Here is an 18,090-nt window from a genome sequence, read left to right as displayed (position 1 = left end):
ACCTCATCTCTATTTATCTATCCGTCTATCATCTATATCATCTATCATCTATCTTGCTTCTTTACCTATTTCTAATTTAACCATTTTCTATCTCTTTTTAGTTCTTTTTTCCCCCCTCATTTTCATTTTCTTGGTTATATTCTGGTCTTCAGTGTATGTCATTATATTTTTTATCTGACTCTATTCTTCCTTAGGCACCTCCTAATTTCCTAATTTTCCCTTCCCTCCAGAGATAATTTTGTTTCTTCCATTTTTTCCCCTCTGAATTCAGTGAAATAGCTTTCTATTTCTTCTTATGCTCTTTGCCCATTTCTGTTTTAGTTGTGAAATTCTGATTCAAGGTGTTTTTCATATGAACAACCACTTGTTTGAAGGTATTTAGTTCAGTTTGAAGTGCTGAGGTAGTTTTCTGCTTTGTCTTTGTTTTTTTTTTCTTTGAGGGATGGACAAGAATTTTCATCAGGTAAGGTGGGTGCTCTTTCAGTAGCATTATGTTAGGGGCATCTACTTTCACCTATTGCATTCTTGGATTTGGGATGATTTACAAGATTCCTAGTTCACGGGCGCCCTCTTCTGTTAGAATAGCAAACCAGTTTTTTTTTTCTTTTCCAATATGGATGGCTGTGTGTGTGTGTTGGGGTTGTCCTTCACATTGTTTTCGCTTATTTTTCAGGAATCTGAATTTTTCACTTTTGCTTCCTTTTCCATCACCCTTTAATCTCCAAAGTCCTCCTTTTCTTATACCTTCCCCCTCATATTTCATAATACCTTTCAAAGAATGCTACGTTGAATGAATGCATGCAAGTTCCTTCCTTTTCTTAAATGCTCTGATTCTCCAGGACTCACAGTCAGTGTTTTTGCAGTTGGAGTGGACTCTCTCTCTTTCTGGCAGAACTGTAGACCACACTTGAGCTACCATGGCTCCCCTCTTCTGCATGCACAGTTTTCCTCAGACTCCTCTCCTTCTCCATGCAGGCTGGCAGCAGGAGGGGGAGCTGTAGCTTATTGGGAACTGATGATTATTTTTCTACTTAAAGATAATGTGGGAGATCCCTGGGTGGCTCAGCGGTTTAGCACCTGCCTTCAACCCCGGGGTGCGACCCTGGGGTCTTGAGGTCAAGTCCCGCATTGGGCTCTCTGCATGGAGCCTGCTTCTCCCTTTGCCTATATCTCTCCATCTCTCTCTCCCACTGTCTCTTATAAATAAATAAATAAAATCTTAAAAAAAAAAGATAATGTTGGGTAGCCCTGGTGGCTCAGTAGTTTAGTGCTGCCTTCAGCCCAGGGCATGATCCTAGAGACCCAGGATCGAGTCCCATGTCAGGCTTCCTGCATGGAGCCTGTTTCTCCCTCTGCCTGTGTCTGTGCCTCTCTCTCTCTCTCTCTCTCTCATGAATAAATAAATAAATTCTTTTAAAAAACTAAAAAAAAAAAAGATAACATGAAGTTTGGGCATTTTATTTATTTTGGGTATACTAACAGCATGGGTTTTGGTAGTGTTTTTTGTCCCAGCTTTTCTTTTTTTCTCTTTCTTCTGTCTTTTGAGAGCGTGTGGAGAGATCCACATTGATGTAGCCACCATCACCTTGGTTGTCCAGAATTCCATTTCTTGAGTTTTATATCATTGAGAATATTTTTGGCTCTTTATAACAAATATGATGGACTCAGATTGGCTTAGATGGTAGGGAAAATGCACTGCTTTACCTATAACTAGAAATTGGATGCAAAATGTGCCAGGCTCAGTGCATCAGGGCTCTGTCTCCAGTGTGTGCTGGCTTCATCCCCAGGTGAATGGCAGCAACAGTTTTAGAAGCACAAAGCCCAGAGTCTAGTGAGCTCTGCCGTAGATTGGATTCTCTTGAAGCCAAGCCTGTTTGGGGGATTCTTGTATGATTGATTTATTAATGAAGTCCATCTCTAAGGGAGTGAAGGTGGCAGGATATAATAGAGGAAGCAGCTGAGCAGAGATGTGGTTTTAGGAGAAGTACAGCCTCTGATCTCACAGGGAACACTGGAGCATGAGCTAACCCCCCTCAGAATTTGTCCTGAAGAAGATGGGACAAGGGGGCTTGATTTTATAGCTCTGTATCAGTTGTTGATTATAACTGGATCATGTTCCCACTCTTAAGCCAATTAGTAGTCAGGTCAAGCTCCACCACGACCTGCTTAGACAGACAGGTGAGATGACCTCAAAGCTGGGAAATGTCAACTTCTCCTAAGTGAAGTGAGAAAGGAGAGAGTCCTAGAATGACAGTAAGGTATAATTAGGAGGAAGTGGATGTCAGGCAGGCAAGCAGCTGTGTGGCAAGTCTCCCTCTTGTGCCAGGCACAGGGTGCAGCAGTGAAGAGAAGAGGGTTCTGTCTAGGGGAACAACAGTGAATGAAGGAAAAAATGCCCTCAAGGGGTCTGGATTTTTTTTTTTAAGGGGTCTGGATTGTTGAGGCAGAGAAAGAACTTGGGGGCACAAATGAGGCTGCCCTCATCCAGGAGGGCAAAGCATGTCTGGGATAGAAACCGCAAGGGAGGAGTCTGGGTGGGTGGGGCTGAAATAGGGGCTGGATCAATCAGACTGTGGCCACCAGAGGGGCGGTAGATGCAAAGAGCTCAGAGTACCTCCAGGAACCCAGAGGGGCTGCCTGGCTGGAGCTGGGGTAGGGGTGAGGGGTGCCATGTGTGGGAAGGGGTAGGGGACAAGAAAGTGACCAGAGAGGAGAACAGGGAGGGGCCAGGGCCAGCCAGAGGACCTCTTGGTCCTCTAGGGTCCAAGAAGAGGTTTGGCTTTATCCTAGGATGTGGGGGACTAGGATGGACTTTTAGCAAGAGAAGGATGTGCTCAGATTTGAGTTTTGTGAGGAGCAGATTGGAATGGTTAGGAGTGGAAGTGAGGGGACCAGGGAGGGAGGTGCCTTGTTGGGATGACACTGAGAATTGAGAAGCAAAATAGCAGACTTGGACTGGCATGATGGCAGGAGGGGGATGTGACACAAAAGAGGCAAGGGACAAGGGTGATGGAGGTTAGTGGCTGGGGGCTGGGTAGGAGGTGTGCCCATGAATCTGGAGAGGAAGCCCCAAACACATGCCCAGAGGTCGATCCCAGAGCATGGGTGTGGTGGGGTGTGTGGAGCTCCCTGACTCCCCTGTCCCCCTTTCCCATTGGCAGGGTTCTGGAGCACCTCAACAGTCTCTCCAAAGAGGTAAACCTGGACTATGAGCGCAGTATGAACAAAATCAACTTTGACCAGATTGTGTCCTCCAAGCCTGACACGTTCTCCTACGTGACCCTGCCTAAGAAGGAGGAGGAGAAGGTGCCCAGGCAAGGTGAGGGAAGCTGGACAAAGGGGAGCCCGATGGCCACCCACCCAGCCAGAGCCCTCCTGCTCTCTCTCTAAGGTGGTCCATAAACCTGACACTCCCAGCACTCACCCTACTTCTTCCCCAGCTGTCTAGAGAGCCGGGGTGGGGGTGGGTCCATGAAAGCTCTTTTGAAAACCAGTAGTCTTGGGGTACCTGAGTAGTACCGCTGGTTAAGCATCTGACTCTTGATCTCAGCTCAGGTCATAATCCCAGGGTGGTGAGATCCAGCCCCACATTCAGGTCTGTGCTGGGCATGGAGCCTGCTTAAAATTCTCTTTCTCCCTCTCCCTCTCCCCCCTCTCCATACCCCTCTCTCATAAACAAACACACCCCAGTAGTCTTGAGTAGCACAGAAGGAAGCAGGTAATGTGTATATTAGGATAGCAACTGTTCAGAAGTGGGTGGAAGGGCTCTGATGGTCTGAGGGACATGTAGCCCACCTTACCTCCAGCAGCAGGAGCAGGTGGCTTTGCTGCAGCCCCTTCTGACCTGTGACAGACTGAGTCTCAGAGTAGGAGACAGTTCCCCCAAATTCTTGCTTTGACTTCCCTGATGCCTGTGAATTTCGTTTCCTGGATCCAGCTGCCACGTGTGGGAAGTGTCTAGGAAGTTGGAGTGGGGCGTGGACAGTGGGCGCTCTGAGGTCCTGATGTGCACATCTCCCTTGCTTGGTGCTGGGTTATGTGCAGAGTGGGCAGGAGTGAAGGGGGAGAGGGTCTGTGGTTCTCATCCACTTCAAATGGGTCAGTGACCCAGAGGGGCCTGGAGGGGATCCATTTACTCACCCCAGAGTGGGCAGCTCACTGAGAAGCTGCAGGACCACTCTGGCAGGCCGTGGGAAAAGAGAGGTTCTGGGGATGTGGGTGTCTCTTTAGGAGGAGATGGGACTTGTATCCCTCCATCACCACCCTGCAGATCCATCCTAACCCCTGGTGTGTCCCAGGCCAATCTGACACTGGCCCTCCACCCCCACTCCTGCAGGGCTGGTGAGCGTCCCCAAGTACCCCTTCCAGGAGCAGAAGGAGGACTTCACCTTTGTGTCCCTGCTTACACGGCCAGAAGTCATCACGGCCCTCAGCAAGGTGCGCGCTGAGTGCAACAAGGTGACTGCCATGTCCCTGTTCCACTCAAACCTCTCCAAGTACAGCCGCCTGGAAGAGTTCGAGCAGATTCAGTCCCAGACCTTCTCACAGGTGTGTGGACATCTGGGGCTTGAAGGGCCCCACGCAGGCTGGAGCCTTGGAGCTGACTGGCCAATGGTGAGGCCAGGAGCCTCTGTTCTCCTTAAAACCTAGACCTTGTGGGAGGCTGAGGGTACCCAGGGTGATGGCTCATCTCAGGAGAGGAGACCTAGGGTAGGCTCCCTTTCCAGTCACTTGCCATCCAACCCTGGTGGCCTCTGAAGCAGACCCCCTGTGTGCGAAAGAGAGCAGGAACTGCACATACCCACTACCGATTGGGGTGTGAAGGAAGGGTGCAACCTTGTGGGGGACCATCACCAGGTGACCCTGCTCCATTCTGTCTCTCTGTCTCTCCCTTAGCTGGAGAAAGTCCTGCTTCTGCTGCTCCCAATCCTCCTTCCCCCAGAGGAGCCCTGGTCTCCAGGGTTACAGGAGGGTATTGGTTGGTAGGGCTGGGCAGTAAGTTGGGGTGGGGGGAGATCCTTCCCTGGTCATCTGGATCCTGAGGCTTCCCTAGCACCCTGGTGCCTATAGTCCCCGAGTGTGGTGCCTGTGGGGAGCCTGTGTGGAGCAGGTTCCTGGGGGAGGGCGATGCCTGATGCTACTTGTGGCTACTCTAGGTACAGATGTTCCTAAAGGACAGCTGGATCAGCACTCTCAAGGTGGCCATGCGGAGCAGCCTGCGTGACATGAGCAAGGGCTGGTACAACCTCTATGAGACCAACTGGGAGGTGTACCTCATGTCAAAGCTGCGCAAGCTGATGGAGTTGCTCAAGTACATGCTGCAGGACACACTGCGATTCCTGGTGCAGGACTCGCTGGCCAGCTTCTCACAGTTCATCAGTGACGCTTGCTGCAACGTACTGGACTGCCCTGATGACATGGTCTGGGTCGAGGACTTGATAAACAGCCCCTACAGGTGGGGGCTGGCTGAGTGCAGGTGCCGGGTGACACCACCATTACTCCTTGCTATGCCCCAGTAGCTGGACTGGCACAGAGTGGAGGGAGCAGGACAGCCAGGACCAGGGTGCTCAGCACTGCCAGGTCCCAGATGGCCCTGGTGGCAGGGAATGTCCCACCAGCTCAGGCTTGCACATCTCTGGGTGGGGCAGGGGACTCTTCTGGGGGGCAGGCAGGGTCATCTGAGTCAAGATGTGAGACTGAGACTGAGCCTGAGGGGGAAGTGGCTGAGGAAATGTGAAGGAGGGGCACCGGGTGGAGAGACCAGTATGTGCAGAGGCTAGGAGGGGAGAAAGACCTTGGGGGCAATCAGGGCAGGAAAGGCTGGCAGCTATGGCTGGAGTGCAGAGGGCCAGGCAAGATGTGGGAGGGGTTGCAGGGACCGGCCAGATTGCAGAGCCTCCTGGGGTCACTGTCAGGGGCTAGGTTTATTCTAAGTGTGGTCAGCAGCCATCGAAGGGGAGTTATCATCTGACTCAAAAATGCTCAAGACTCCTGCCATTGTCTTGGCAAGGGATGATGTGGCTGGGACTTGGGAGGAGTGGGGCAGGTTTGGGGCCATGCCTGGGTGGCAGTGCTATGGACCTGGCCGTGGGAAGATGTTCAGGGCAGGGGGAAGACGAGCTGCCTCCCGTGGTCCATCACTAGCACCGAGCCCTGAGGGATGCTGGCGGGAGTCAGGGACACAGAATGTTTGAGATGCCCATTAAAGGTCCAGATGGGGGAAGCCCCCGTGGCTCAGCGGTTTAGCGCTGCCTTGGCCTAGGGTGTGATCCTGGAGACCAGGGATTGAGTCCCATGTCGGGTTCCCAGCATGGAGCCTGCTTCTCCCTCTGCCTGTGTCTCTGCCTCTCTCTCTCTCTCTCTCTCTCTCTCTCTCTCTCTCTCATGAGTAAATAAATAAAAATCTTAAAAAAAAAAAAAAGATAAAGGTCCAGATGGGTGGTGGATGGCAATCCAGAGTGCAGCAGGGAGGCCAGGCTGGGATCTAAGCCTGAGGGTTGTTGGCTTGTAGTAGGTATCTGAAGCCAAGGATGGTGACCTCCCAGGGAGAGCGTAGGTGCTGCAAATGCCCAGGGTCTGGCTAACCTGTCCTGATGACCTCAGGACTGCATGGGGGTCCTCCCTCTCCCTGCTCCCCGTGGACTCCTGGGCAAGTGGCAGAAATAGAGTAATCTTTGGCTGGTCTGCATTTTTCTGGTAACTTAGAGGTTTCTGGAAGGAGGGAGGAGGCAATTCTCACACAGAAGCTCAAGAGCCATGGTGCTGGCAGGAAGGGCAGAGGGCTGGATCTTCTGCACACAGGCCTCCTCAGGCCCCTGCTCACGGTCAGCCCAACTGTTACCCCACAGGCCCCGGAAGAACCCCCTGTTTATTGTGGACCTGGTGCTGGATGGCTCGGGAGTGCACTACAGCACACCACTAGAGCATTTCGAGACATCTCTGCTCAACCTCTTTGACAAGGGCATCTTGGCCACGCATGCGGTGCCCCAGCTGGAGAAGGTATGGCCGAGGTTTGAGGCCCAGGGCACCTACTGGCCTGGCTGCTAGTGGCTACCTGAGCCACAGGCTCACTGTATTAGAGCAGTTCAACTTTATTTCGGGGATCCCGCCTGGCCAGCAGTGTGCTCAGACCTTCAATTCTAGAATAGCTCACTTAATCCTCACCAAAAGCTGCCCTGGGAACCACTAGCATCCCCATTTTGTCATGAGAGTTGAGAAATCTAGCATAAGGGCACAAAGTGACTGAGTGTCAGACCTGCAACTCTACCCGCGGCTCATTCACCCACCACTGCCACAGCTGTTCTGGGCCAGATTCCACTCTCTTGAACCCACCCAGCTCCTGGCCCCTCTCTTCAGCTAAGATGTGGACTCAGACTGACCTCCACACTCAGGACCCCTTGTCAGAAGTCCCCACTCGTCACCATGTCTGTGTACATCTCACTCCTCCTGGCCCAAGAGCTTCTGGAGCTCCACGCCCCTCTTGTCTCCCTTGCTGTTTAGCCAGAGCCCCCAGTGACCTGATGGCTTTGCCTGCTCCTTTCCTGGACACTGGACTGAGTCAGGCCCAAGCAGAGGAAGACGCTGCCCCTTCTTAGGGTTCATGGGGCTTGGAGCCCTATATTAATTAGTCCACAGCATTTCTCAGAGATGCCACACCAAGCCCTCTCTCTGACCCCCACCATGCTGTCTGTGATTGGCCACAGTGCTGTCCACTCTGGCTTCAGATCCCATCTCCAACCCCTCTGCCTGCCTGCCCCATGGCTCATCCAGTTTTCTGCCTCTGCCTTTGGCTCTGCAGCTGGTGATGGAGGATATCTTTATCAGCGGCGACCCCTTGCTGGAGTCTGTGGGGCTCCACGAACCACTGGTGGAAGAACTGCGGGCCATCATCACCAACGCTGTGCGCAAGGCCATGATCCCACTGCAGGCCTATGCCAGGGAATACCAAAAGTATTTGGAGCTGAATAACAATGATATCGCCACCTTCCTCAAGTGCGTGCATACATCTGAGGGTATCTGTGTGTCGGTGTGACTCCCAGTCACTTACCACCTTCTGCCCTTCGTGTACGCCCACTGTCCACAGGGCCTACCAGACACATTGCCCATCAGCTGAGGAAGTTCGGGAGGTGGTGCTCACCCACCTACGGGAAAAAGAGATCCTGGACAGCTCACTGCCCAGCAGTGTCATCATTGGGCCCTTTTACATCAACATTGACAATGTCAAGCAGAGCCTGTCCAAAAAATGCAAAGCCCTGGCCACTGCCATGCTGGACATCCTGGCCAAGAACCTTCACAAGGAAGTGGACAATGTAAGTGCCCAGCCATCTGGCCTCAATGGGTGTGTTGACTGCGACAACACATTCACTCTCACATTCATGATGAGCTCCCATGAATAAGGTGTCCCTAGGCAGGTGAGGAGTGTCTGCAGATGCCCAGGCTAATGGAAGGATCTGGAAGTCACCCTGCCTTGACCCGCAGTCTGCCTGCGAGTTGCTGTCCCATATGGAAGGTCCCAGGAAATGGGGACTGCTATCTCTTTTCCTAAACTTGGGAAGACCTGGGAACCTCTCCAAAATATGGGCCATTCCATGGAGCTGAGGGTGTGCAAGTGGCCTCAGAAGTCCCATGCGTATGATGGCTGGGCACAGGAGTCTAGGGAGGCTTCAGCTCCCCAGCAAGTTAGCTGCAGAATATGGAGGAGTGGGAGCAGTTCCCTGTCAGGAGACACTGGGATCCAAGTAGGAGTAGCAGTCCCAGGAAAGGCCATCATGCCTATTGCCCTCTGCCTACCGCCAGATCTGTGAGGAGTTTCGCAGCATCAGCCGCAAGATCTATGAGAAACCCAACAGCATTGAGGAGCTGGCTGAGCTTCGCGAGTGGATGAAGGGCATCCCCGAGAAGCTGGTGGGGCTAGAGGTGAGGTGGGCATAAGGGGGGCTGGGAGCTGGGAGACGAGGAGCCTGAGGCCGGAGGTGAGGTAGACATAGAGGATGGGGGTTTGGGAGGTTCTGAGGTAGGGTGCATGGTGGAGGTACGGAGTCATGCTATCTGGGAGGCCAGGAGGGTGGAATGTATGGGATGGGGGCTGGGAGTGGGAGGTGTGGTGGCCATGGCCTTTGGAGCCCTGAGCCCTATGCTGGCCATGCACCCTGCACCTCCTCCTCAGCCCCCATCCTCCCCTCTCTGGAAGACAGCAGCCTTTCCTTAGTGCTCAACCACTTTGGGGTCCCACACATGCAATTCTCATTACCACCTATCCGTGCAGGAGCGGATTGTGAAGGTCATGGATGACTACAAGATCATGGATGAATTCCTTTACAATCTCAGTACAGAGGACTTCAATGACAAGTGAGTGGGAACTTAGTCCTCATCCCAGAGGATGGGAAAAGAGGTGCTAAGACACATGGCTCTCAAATATCCCTGTAGCCACAGGCTGTGTGGTCACACCAGAAACTCCAGCCATGATGTCTGAGACCATGGCTCCACATGAGCCAGGGCCAGGTGGCCAATAGTGCAGCAGGAAATCATTTGACCCTCTTGGCCCAGGGACCCTGCTGCCCATTCACCCTGTCTCCATTCTCTATATTATTGTCAGCCTGACCCACACGTGTTCACACAGGTCTGGGATCCCCTTGTTTGTGGGAGGCCCTTTGGGATCCTTGGGAGTGCTGAGACATGGCAAAGCCAGTCTGGTGGTCAGTCCTTAGGGAGAAGCATTTGTCCCTACTCAGCTCAAGAGCCTTATGGGAAATAGCCTTAGGTTGGGATGGCCTTACCAAGGCCCCCAGAACCCCTTGCCCGTCCTGCCTCACAGACTGGAGGTGCCTTCAGGATGTCAGGGCCTGGAAGAAGTTGGCACTGTTTCCTGGAGCTCTGCCAAGAGCCCCAAGGCACCCACTTTACAGGGCAGCCTGGTACTCAGTGTGGCCCTCCCCCAGGGTCAGCAGTCCTAGGCCAGATGCAGGCAGAAGCCCTGAATTCTAGAGCCCCCCCACTTCAGCCACGCCAAGGTCGTTGGTCCAATATGAAGGAAGCTGGCCTGGTGGCCCTGGTTGGTCACTAACAAAATGCAGACTAGAGGTTGCTGCTTTGCCTCATGGGAGGTGAGGCCCCTCAAGACCCTGGAAAGTGAGGGGGGGAGCCCAACATCACCTCTCTTGTTCCTGACACTGTTCTCCCTCTTGCCCCATCACTGCCCTGGGCATCTTGGACCTGCATCTCTCTGGGTGCCCACCACAGTTCCCAGACCACAGTTGCAGGGTAGGCACTGCCTGCCCTGCCAGGTAGGCCCACACCCTGACCCTGATGGTGGCAGTGGCTGCCTCCTGCTCACTTGCACTTCCTGGTTGCTCCGCCCTGGCTGGCTCCAGCTGTTACCTGGATTCCCCCATCACCCCCTTTACCCTGGATGCCCCTGCCTGGCCTGGGCACCCAAGATTTCAGCTGTGACCTTTCCCCCAATGCCCACCCTTGTCCTCTCCAGGTGGGCTGCTAGCAATTGGCCTTCTAAGATCCTTGGACAGATAGAGATGGTACGGCAGCAGCACATAGAAGATGAGGAAAAGTTCCACAAAATCCAGATCATGGATCAGAACAACTTCCAGGAGAAGCTGGAGGGGCTGCAGGTGGGGCTGATTCAGGGCTCTGCTGTACCTTACTCCTCACCCCAGGCATGCACTTCAGGGCCAGGCCTGGCCTCCTGCGTGCATGGTGGGTGAACTGGCAGGTGAAAGAACAAATGGCTGGAAGGATGCTTGGCCAGCAAGCTCCAGAAAATTCAAGGTTGCAAAGAGGCCAAATTCCTCTGTTGTGTCCTCCAAGCCTCAGTGGGCAAAACAATGAACACTGTTCAGGGAACTAGGTCTCCTTCTGACCTTGCTTGTGTCAGACTGCTTGTGATGGGCCAGGAACCTGCTTACTCAGAGAGAAGAAAGCACCCTCAGAACCGGGAGGCATTGATGCCTGGAGACCTCGGGCCCCTGGGTGTGTGTGGGGATGCATGGACATGGTTGGGGTCCCAGAGGCCTCTGACCCCTTGCTCTTTGGCCCACAGCTGGTGGTAGCTGGCTTCTCCACCCATGTGGAGATTGCACGAGCGCACGAGATCGCCAATGAGGTGCGGCGGGTCAAGAAGCAGCTGAAGGATTGCCAGCAGCTGGCGATGCTGTATAATAACCGAGAGCGCATCTTCGGCTTGCCCATCACCAATGTAGGCCTCCTGAGGGCATGCTGTCCCCTAAACCCTAGGGCTTGAGGAAGAGCGCATGGCATTTGTGGCCATATCTGAACCCAGCTCCTGGGTGGCAAAGCCCTGACACTTGGCGGGTAGGACTGAGCAGGCTGCGGAGAAGTAACCTGGCCCTGGCCTTCGGTGCAAGGACATTGGCTGGAATCAGGCAGGAGGCCTTGCTGAGCCACTCAGAGCCCAGAGCCTATAGGCGGCAGGAAGAAGGGAGGCCAGGCCAGGGCTTATGGGGACAGGATCAGGGACAGTGGCCAGGAACAAGGAAGGGGCAAGGACCTAGCCCAAGAAGGGACAGTGTGGAGAGAGACCGGGAAGCACCCCAAGACAGCTTTGGTTCATGTGCCCCTGCAGTACGACAAGCTCACCAGGATGGTGAAGGAGTTCCAGCCCTACCTGGACCTCTGGACCACAGCCTCCGACTGGCTGCGCTGGTCTGAGAGCTGGATGAATGACCCCCTGTCAGCCATTGATGCTGAGCAGCTGGAGAAGAATGTCATCGAGTCCTTTAAGACCATGCACAAGTGTGTGAAGCAGTTCAAGGACATACCAGGTAGGCAGCCAAGCCAGCCTGTCCCCTCTTTCCCTGCCTGTGCTGGCTGCCTCTCACACCTGTCTGTCCTGCCTGGCAGCCTGTCAGGACGTGGCCTTAGACATCAGAGCCCGCATCGAGGAATTCAAGCCATACATCCCGCTGATCCAGGGGCTACGCAACCCTGGAATGCGGAACCGGCACTGGGAGGTGCTGTCCAATGAGATCAACATTAACGTCCGGCCCAAGGCCAATCTGACCTTTGCGCGCTGCCTCGAGATGAACCTGCAGGACCACATCGAGAGCATCAGCAAGGTGGCTGAGGTGGCTGGCAAGGAGTATGCCATTGAGCAGGTGGGTGGCCACCACGAGGCCCACCTGGCCCCACCCAGGCCCTGTCCCAGGGCATGCAAGAATGACACTACTGGGCCCCATCCCTGGGGTCACTCACCAGGTTCAGAGGTTTGAGGTATCTTCTATTCAATAGGTTAATCATGTATGTAAAGTGCTTGGCGCAGTGTTCACCATCCCTATTATTACTTAGTCACTCCTCTCAAATACTTCTTGACCCAGGAAGGAGCTGATAGTATTACCCTCATTTAACAGATGAGTAAATTAAGGCTTTGATAGGTTCAGCAACTTTCTGGGGTGACATAGTCAGTAAAGGCAAGAACTGGGGCCAGAGCTTCTAGTCAGCACCTTAGTTGCCTCCTAGCATAGGTGTATATGCTGTGCATGTGCAGCACCTATGTGAGTACCAGCTGACCTTGAATTCAGACAAGGTCCCCCTGGGGATTTGGTGACCAGCCCAATGGAGAGTACTTGCCAGATGGCCAAGGTCATGGCTGGGCAGAGCCTGCTCTTCCCTGTCCAGTGCAGCATGTGGGCCAGCTCCCTCCTGGGCAGGACCCAGCCTTGGCTTGCTCCCCACACCAGGCACTGGACAAGATGGAGAAGGAGTGGTCAACCATCCTGTTCAATGTGCTGCCATACAAGGAGACAGAGACCTATATCCTCAAGAGCCCGGATGAGGCCTCACAGCTGCTGGACGACCATATTGTCATGACCCAGAGTATGTCCTTCTCGCCCTACAAGAAACCCTTTGAGCAACGCATCAACTCCTGGGAGAACAAGCTGAAGCTGACCCAGGTGGGCCCTCCCTGTCCTCACTTACTCCTTCCAGCCCTCACAGAGGCAGCCCCACCTGGCATCTGGGTGGGGCTCAAAGGAGTGGAGTGCCTTATCCAGGTCGGCCTGCCCCTGGTCTCTAACAGGCCTCTCATTCAGGGCAGAGCACCTAGTAGGAGGCCCGCTATCTCTGAGGTGTGACTACCAGAGGAGGTGAGTCAGGAGGTGAGGGTGGAGCCAGTGTTTGGTCCAGTGCGGTGGCTGGGGCGGGACATGACATACCTGGTCTTGAGACCACTAGGACCTCCAGTCTCAGAACTTTCTGGGCTGGACATCACAAGGCCTGAGGCTCCTCAATATCCTGTCTGCTCTGCTTTGTGCCTCCCATTCCTATCTCATTGAAGCTGACTTGGGGTGAAGGGGTCAGGGCACTGGGGATGACCCTTCTGTAGGGCTCTCAAGGCCAGAGCAGGGGCTATCTGCTGAGCCTTGGAGGACTGTCCTAGGGTTAGGCCTACTGGTGTGATTCTTATAGTCCCTTCCCTGGGCCCTTCATGGGAGCTGCTCAGGAGCCTCCAGTGATGGCCAGAAGCTATATCTGTATGCTCCTTGGATCACCCAAAGATGTCTGAGTTGGTCAGCATTGTCCCCAGATCTCCCTCTTTTGCTCACACTGCCCCCTTCACCTGGAGCTCTATCCCTCGCTGCCACCTCCTCCAAAGCTCAGCATCCACAGCATTCACTGATTCCCCTGCATTCACTGGCAAGGTAGCCCTTGGTGCCTCTTACAAAGACCATCACACATGTTGGGCCCCTGGTGATTCAGAGGCAGAACTGGCTGTTTCATGGGTTGTGGGGGCCTCAACTGCAGGGACCACATCCTGTTTCCCTCTTTTCCTTCTGATGCCCACGTGGGCGTGGCACAGACCTGGCACAGAATTGGTCAAAGCACCCATCTCCAGAGGAAGGGAATGAATGAGTTAATAAATGAATGAATAAGTTTGCATTGATAGGAAAAGAGATAAATCCATAGAGAGGAATTAGTTTTTTGTTTATTTTATTATTTATTTATTTATTTGAGAGAGAGCCAGAAGGAGAGGGAGAAGCCAGACTCCGCCCCTACTGAGCAGAGAGACCAACGCAGGGCTCAATCTCAGGACCCTGAGATCATGACCTGAGCTGAAGGCAGACAGTTAACCAATTAAGTCACCCAGGTGCCCTCCATAGAGAGGAATTTGTTTTTTTGTTTTGTTTTTTAAATTTTTTAAAAATTTTTATTTATTTATGATAGTCACACACACACACACACAGAGAGGCAGAGACATATGCAGAGGGAGAAGCAGGCTCCATGCACTGGGAGCCCGACATGGGATTTGATCCCGGGTCTCCAGGATCGCACCCTGGGCCAAAGGCAGGCGCTAAACTGCTGCGCCACCCAGGGATCCCCATAGAGAGGAATTTGAATATAGAAGATAAAGTGGCTTATTTTGGAGGTGTCTTCCTCTCAGACTGAGGTTTCAGAGAGTATTTTAGAGATCTCAAGCTCAAATTCCGGGACACCTGAGAGAATCCTAGAGTCCTAGACCCAAATTTCCTCCCAAGAAAGGAGACTGGTTTGGTCTTCCATGCACCGGGCTCCCTCCTCTGTGACTGCAGGGCTCACTGGTGTGAGTGTGGTTCTCTTGTAGGGAAGAGAGGCTCCCCTGGCTGTGTTGGAGACTCGGTGTCCTGTGGGGGCACTTGGAGTTTCTCTGGAGGCTGGGGCCTCTGTGCAGCCTTGGCTCCCTGGAGCACTGTGGCTGGCAGTGTCACCCAGAAAACCCCCCGAGGATGCTCGCTCTGATGTCCAGTGCTCCGCCCAGCATTCTGGTCGGGTGAGATCCCCAGGTCAGCGGGGACAGGACCTAACGTGAACCCCAGGCCTTGATGGTCCGTGCCCTGTCCAGGAGGTGCTGGAGGAGTGGCTGAACTGTCAACGGGCCTGGCTCTACTTGGAGCCCATCTTCAGCTCCGAGGACATCAATCGGCAGTTGCCTGTGGAGAGCAAGCGCTACCAGACGATGGAGCGGATCTGGAGGAAGATCATGAAGAATGCCTATGAGAACCGTGAGGCGAGCTCATGGGGACCGGAGTGGGGGGGCACTGGGACCACTGAGGACCCTTGCCTCTTCTCCCTCTGAACGGGATGGATGGAAGGCCTGTGTCTCTCTGAGTGGACTCCCCACTCTTTTTTTTTTTTTTTTTAAGATTTTATTTATGAGAGAGAGAGAGAGAGAGAGAGAGAGAGAGAGGCAGAGGCACAGGCAGGGGAAGAAAGAGGCTCCATGCAGGGAGCCCATGTGGGACTTGATCCTGGGTCTCCAGGATCATACCCGGGGCTGAAGGTGGCGCTAAACCACGGAGCCACCCAGGCTCCCGACTCCCCACTCTTGAGAGATATTCCTCAGAAATGGGATAGTTGGTTTTCCCCTTGAAGATTTGCAGTCTACATTAGGATATCTATATCTATATATCCTAATATATATGTGTGTGTGTATTTATTAATTTGAGAGAGAGAGAGAATGTGAACAAGGGGAGGAGCAGAGGGGGAGGGAGAAGGATGAGCAGACTCTGCGCTGAGTGTGGAGTCAGACATGGGACTTGATCCCATAACCCTGAGACCATGACCGAAGCTGAAACTAAGAGTCCAATGCTTAACCAACTGAGCTGCCCAGGTGCCCCCTACATTAGGATTTTAGGGATTTTATTTGTTTATTTTATTATATATATAGAGAAAGAGAATGTGAGGGGGGCAGGGGCCAGGGAGGGACAGAGGGAGAGGGAAAAAGAGAAGCTGAAGCAGACTCCATGCTGAGTGTGGAGGCTGAAGCAGGGCTTGATCTCAGGACCCCAAGATCATGACCTGAGCTAAAACTAAGAGTTGGATGTGCAATTGACTGAGCCATCCAGGCACCCCTATATGAGGATTTTAAAGGCTCTGACAAGTGCCGCAACAAATCAAACTCCTTGGTTTTGTTTAATCCTAATTTTTTTTTAATTTTATTTATTTATGATAGTCATACAGAGAGAAAGAGAGAGGCAGAGACACAGGCAGAGGGAGAAGCAGGCTCCATGCGCCGGGAGCCTGATGTGGGATTCGATCCCGGGTCTCCAGGATCGCGCCCTGGGCCAAAGGCAGGCGCCAAACCGCTGCGCCACCCAGGGATCCCTAATCCTAATTTTTAAAAAGATTTTATTTATTTATTAGAGAGAGAGAGAGAGAGAGAGAGAGAAATATAAGCAGGGGGAAGGTCAGAGGGAGAAGTAGACTCCCTACTAGCAGGGAGCCCAGCTCAGAACTCAATCCCAGGACCCTGAAATCACAACCTGAGCCGAAGGCAGATGCTTAACCAACTGAGCCACCCAGGTGCTCCTAACCCTGATGTTTTTGGCCATAGACTGTTTTCTGTGGGTTGGCAGGAGTGATGGATGTGGGCCCTAGCTCAGAGTTCATTTTCCTGCCCTCCCTCCTTCTCAGTACCTACTGGGGTCTCTGGCCAGCATGGGTGCCCTCTGACCCTGCCTTGCCATCTCCCAGTTTGACCATGCTCACTTCTGCTTTCTGGCCCGGACTATGCAGGTAATCAATGTGTGCTCTGACCAGAGGCTGCTGGACAGCCTGCGGGACTGCAACAAGCTGCTAGACATGGTGCAGAAGGGCCTGAGCGAGTACTTGGAGACCAAGCGGGGCGCCTTCCCCAGGTGGGCCCCACCTGGCCCGTGCCCACTCTGTCAGTGTCTGCCCATGGGGCTGGGGCGCACAGGCTGCCTGACCTGCTCCCTCACCCCTGTTCTGCTGGCAGATTCTACTTCCTGTCAGATGATGAACTACTTGAGATCCTGTCCCAGACGAAGGACCCCACAGCCGTGCAGCCTCACCTGCGCAAATGCTTCGAGAACATTGCCCGGGTGGGTAGCTGGGCCTGGGGTTCAGGCCCAGGAGCTCTGGGGCACTGTTCCAGGGAGGACAGCTCTTTTCTGGCCTCAAGTCCTTTTAGCAGGAACTTCTCTGGCCTCAAGTCCTTTTAGCAGGAGGTGGTGGTTCATGAGATTCCTGGCCCTTGGAGACAGCTGGGGCCTATGGGAGGAAGGGCAGCCGTAGAGCCCCCAGCTCAGCCGGGTCCTGCCCACCCCTCCCCGTGCACTGAGGTGCTGGTTGGACTGAGAAACCCATGGAGCAGAGGCTCCTGAATCACCTCTTCCTTGTCTTCACCTATAAGGGAGGCCACACAGGCCTGTGGGAGGGGGGGCCCCTTGGGCAGGCTTAGCCTCCTCCCCAAGTGGGCTGGGCCCCATGTGGTTTGGGGGCGCAGGGAGTAGTGGCGGGGTCAGGGCCAGCCCTGAGACCGAGGCGGTTGAGGCCTCTGGGCACGCATGGGGTAAGGCTGTTTTTGCTCCACCCCTGCCCACAGCTGATGTTCCAGGAGGACCTGGCGATCACACACATGTACTCAGCCGAGGGTGAAGAGGTGCAGCTGTCCTTCTCCATCTACCCATCCAGCAATGTGGAGGATTGGCTGCGGGAGGTAGAGCGAAGCATGAAGACCAGCGTGCGGGACATCATCGAGAGAGCCATCAAGGCCTACCCCACAGTGAGCCATGCCTCCCATCCCAGCACCGCCTTGGTGACACCCTGCTTCATCACAGGGCTGCCTGCCTGCCTTTCACCCTCAGACTCTGCTCCCTCAGCCAGAGGATCTCTGGGGGCAGGTGGTCCTTGGGGCTGCTGGAGGAGGAATCTTAAAATGTGCCCCTGATAATGACCAGCTGCTGTGGTTGGGTTTGAAGCACTCACTGTGAACCTGGGCCAGCCCTGGGCCTCCCCAACATTATTTCTCTCAGTCCATGGTCAGCAGTTCACCTGTGATCTCTTATCCTACAGAGTCAGTTCAGAGATGTTTTCTGCCCGAAGGCGTGTGATTTGAAAGTGGCAATCAGGATTTGAATCAGGACTGTGTTTCCTCATCCTAGGCTCCCATCCCTCTGCTTCAGAGTCTCCTCTGCTGAGGAAGAGATGTCTCTGCTCAAACCCAAGAGGCCCAGAGCTTAATGGGCTCTCTGCTTCTGAGGTGGAATTAACTACTTGGGCCTAGAAGCACAGACAAAGCTTAATCAAAAAAGAGGATATGTGGTTAGGACTCACCACTGC

General features: G+C 53.7%; 1 protein-coding gene across 8 annotated transcripts in view; it reads left to right on the top strand.

Annotated features, from left to right (window-relative positions):
- Positions 1 to 18,090, top strand: part of DNAH1 (dynein axonemal heavy chain 1) — a 76,559-nt gene that overhangs the window by 22,631 nt on the left and 35,838 nt on the right. For 7 of the 8 annotated variants that reach the window (XR_011994384.1, XM_072720785.1, XM_072720783.1 and 4 more), the window contains 17 exons: positions 3,162 to 3,319; positions 4,337 to 4,548; positions 5,157 to 5,455; positions 6,849 to 6,999; positions 7,799 to 7,992; positions 8,084 to 8,309; positions 8,797 to 8,916; positions 9,266 to 9,348; positions 10,484 to 10,625; positions 11,054 to 11,209; positions 11,597 to 11,795; positions 11,875 to 12,128; positions 12,711 to 12,923; positions 14,849 to 15,013; positions 16,522 to 16,643; positions 16,745 to 16,850; positions 17,354 to 17,533. Coding sequence is in view for 7 of the 8 variants with exons in the window: in XM_072720785.1 (XP_072576886.1) it covers positions 3,162 to 3,319; positions 4,337 to 4,548; positions 5,157 to 5,455; positions 6,849 to 6,999; positions 7,799 to 7,992; positions 8,084 to 8,309; positions 8,797 to 8,916; positions 9,266 to 9,348; positions 10,484 to 10,625; positions 11,054 to 11,209; positions 11,597 to 11,795; positions 11,875 to 12,128; positions 12,711 to 12,923; positions 14,849 to 15,013; positions 16,522 to 16,643; positions 16,745 to 16,850; positions 17,354 to 17,533 (2,980 nt within the window). In the remaining variant the exon portion in view is untranslated. The remainder of the gene's footprint in view (positions 1 to 3,161; positions 3,320 to 4,336; positions 4,549 to 5,156; positions 5,456 to 6,848; positions 7,000 to 7,798; positions 7,993 to 8,083; positions 8,310 to 8,796; positions 8,917 to 9,265; positions 9,349 to 10,483; positions 10,626 to 11,053; positions 11,210 to 11,596; positions 11,796 to 11,874; positions 12,129 to 12,710; positions 12,924 to 14,848; positions 15,014 to 16,521; positions 16,644 to 16,744; positions 16,851 to 17,353; positions 17,534 to 18,090) is intronic. The other variant, XM_072720784.1, reaches the window with a different exon arrangement.

Source organism: Vulpes vulpes, chromosome 9 (assembly GCF_048418805.1).
Source record: "Vulpes vulpes isolate BD-2025 chromosome 9, VulVul3, whole genome shotgun sequence".
Lineage (NCBI taxonomy): Eukaryota > Metazoa > Chordata > Mammalia > Carnivora > Canidae > Vulpes > Vulpes vulpes.
Note: the sequence above shows the minus strand (reverse complement) of the source record. Positions and strands in the feature narration are given on the sequence as shown.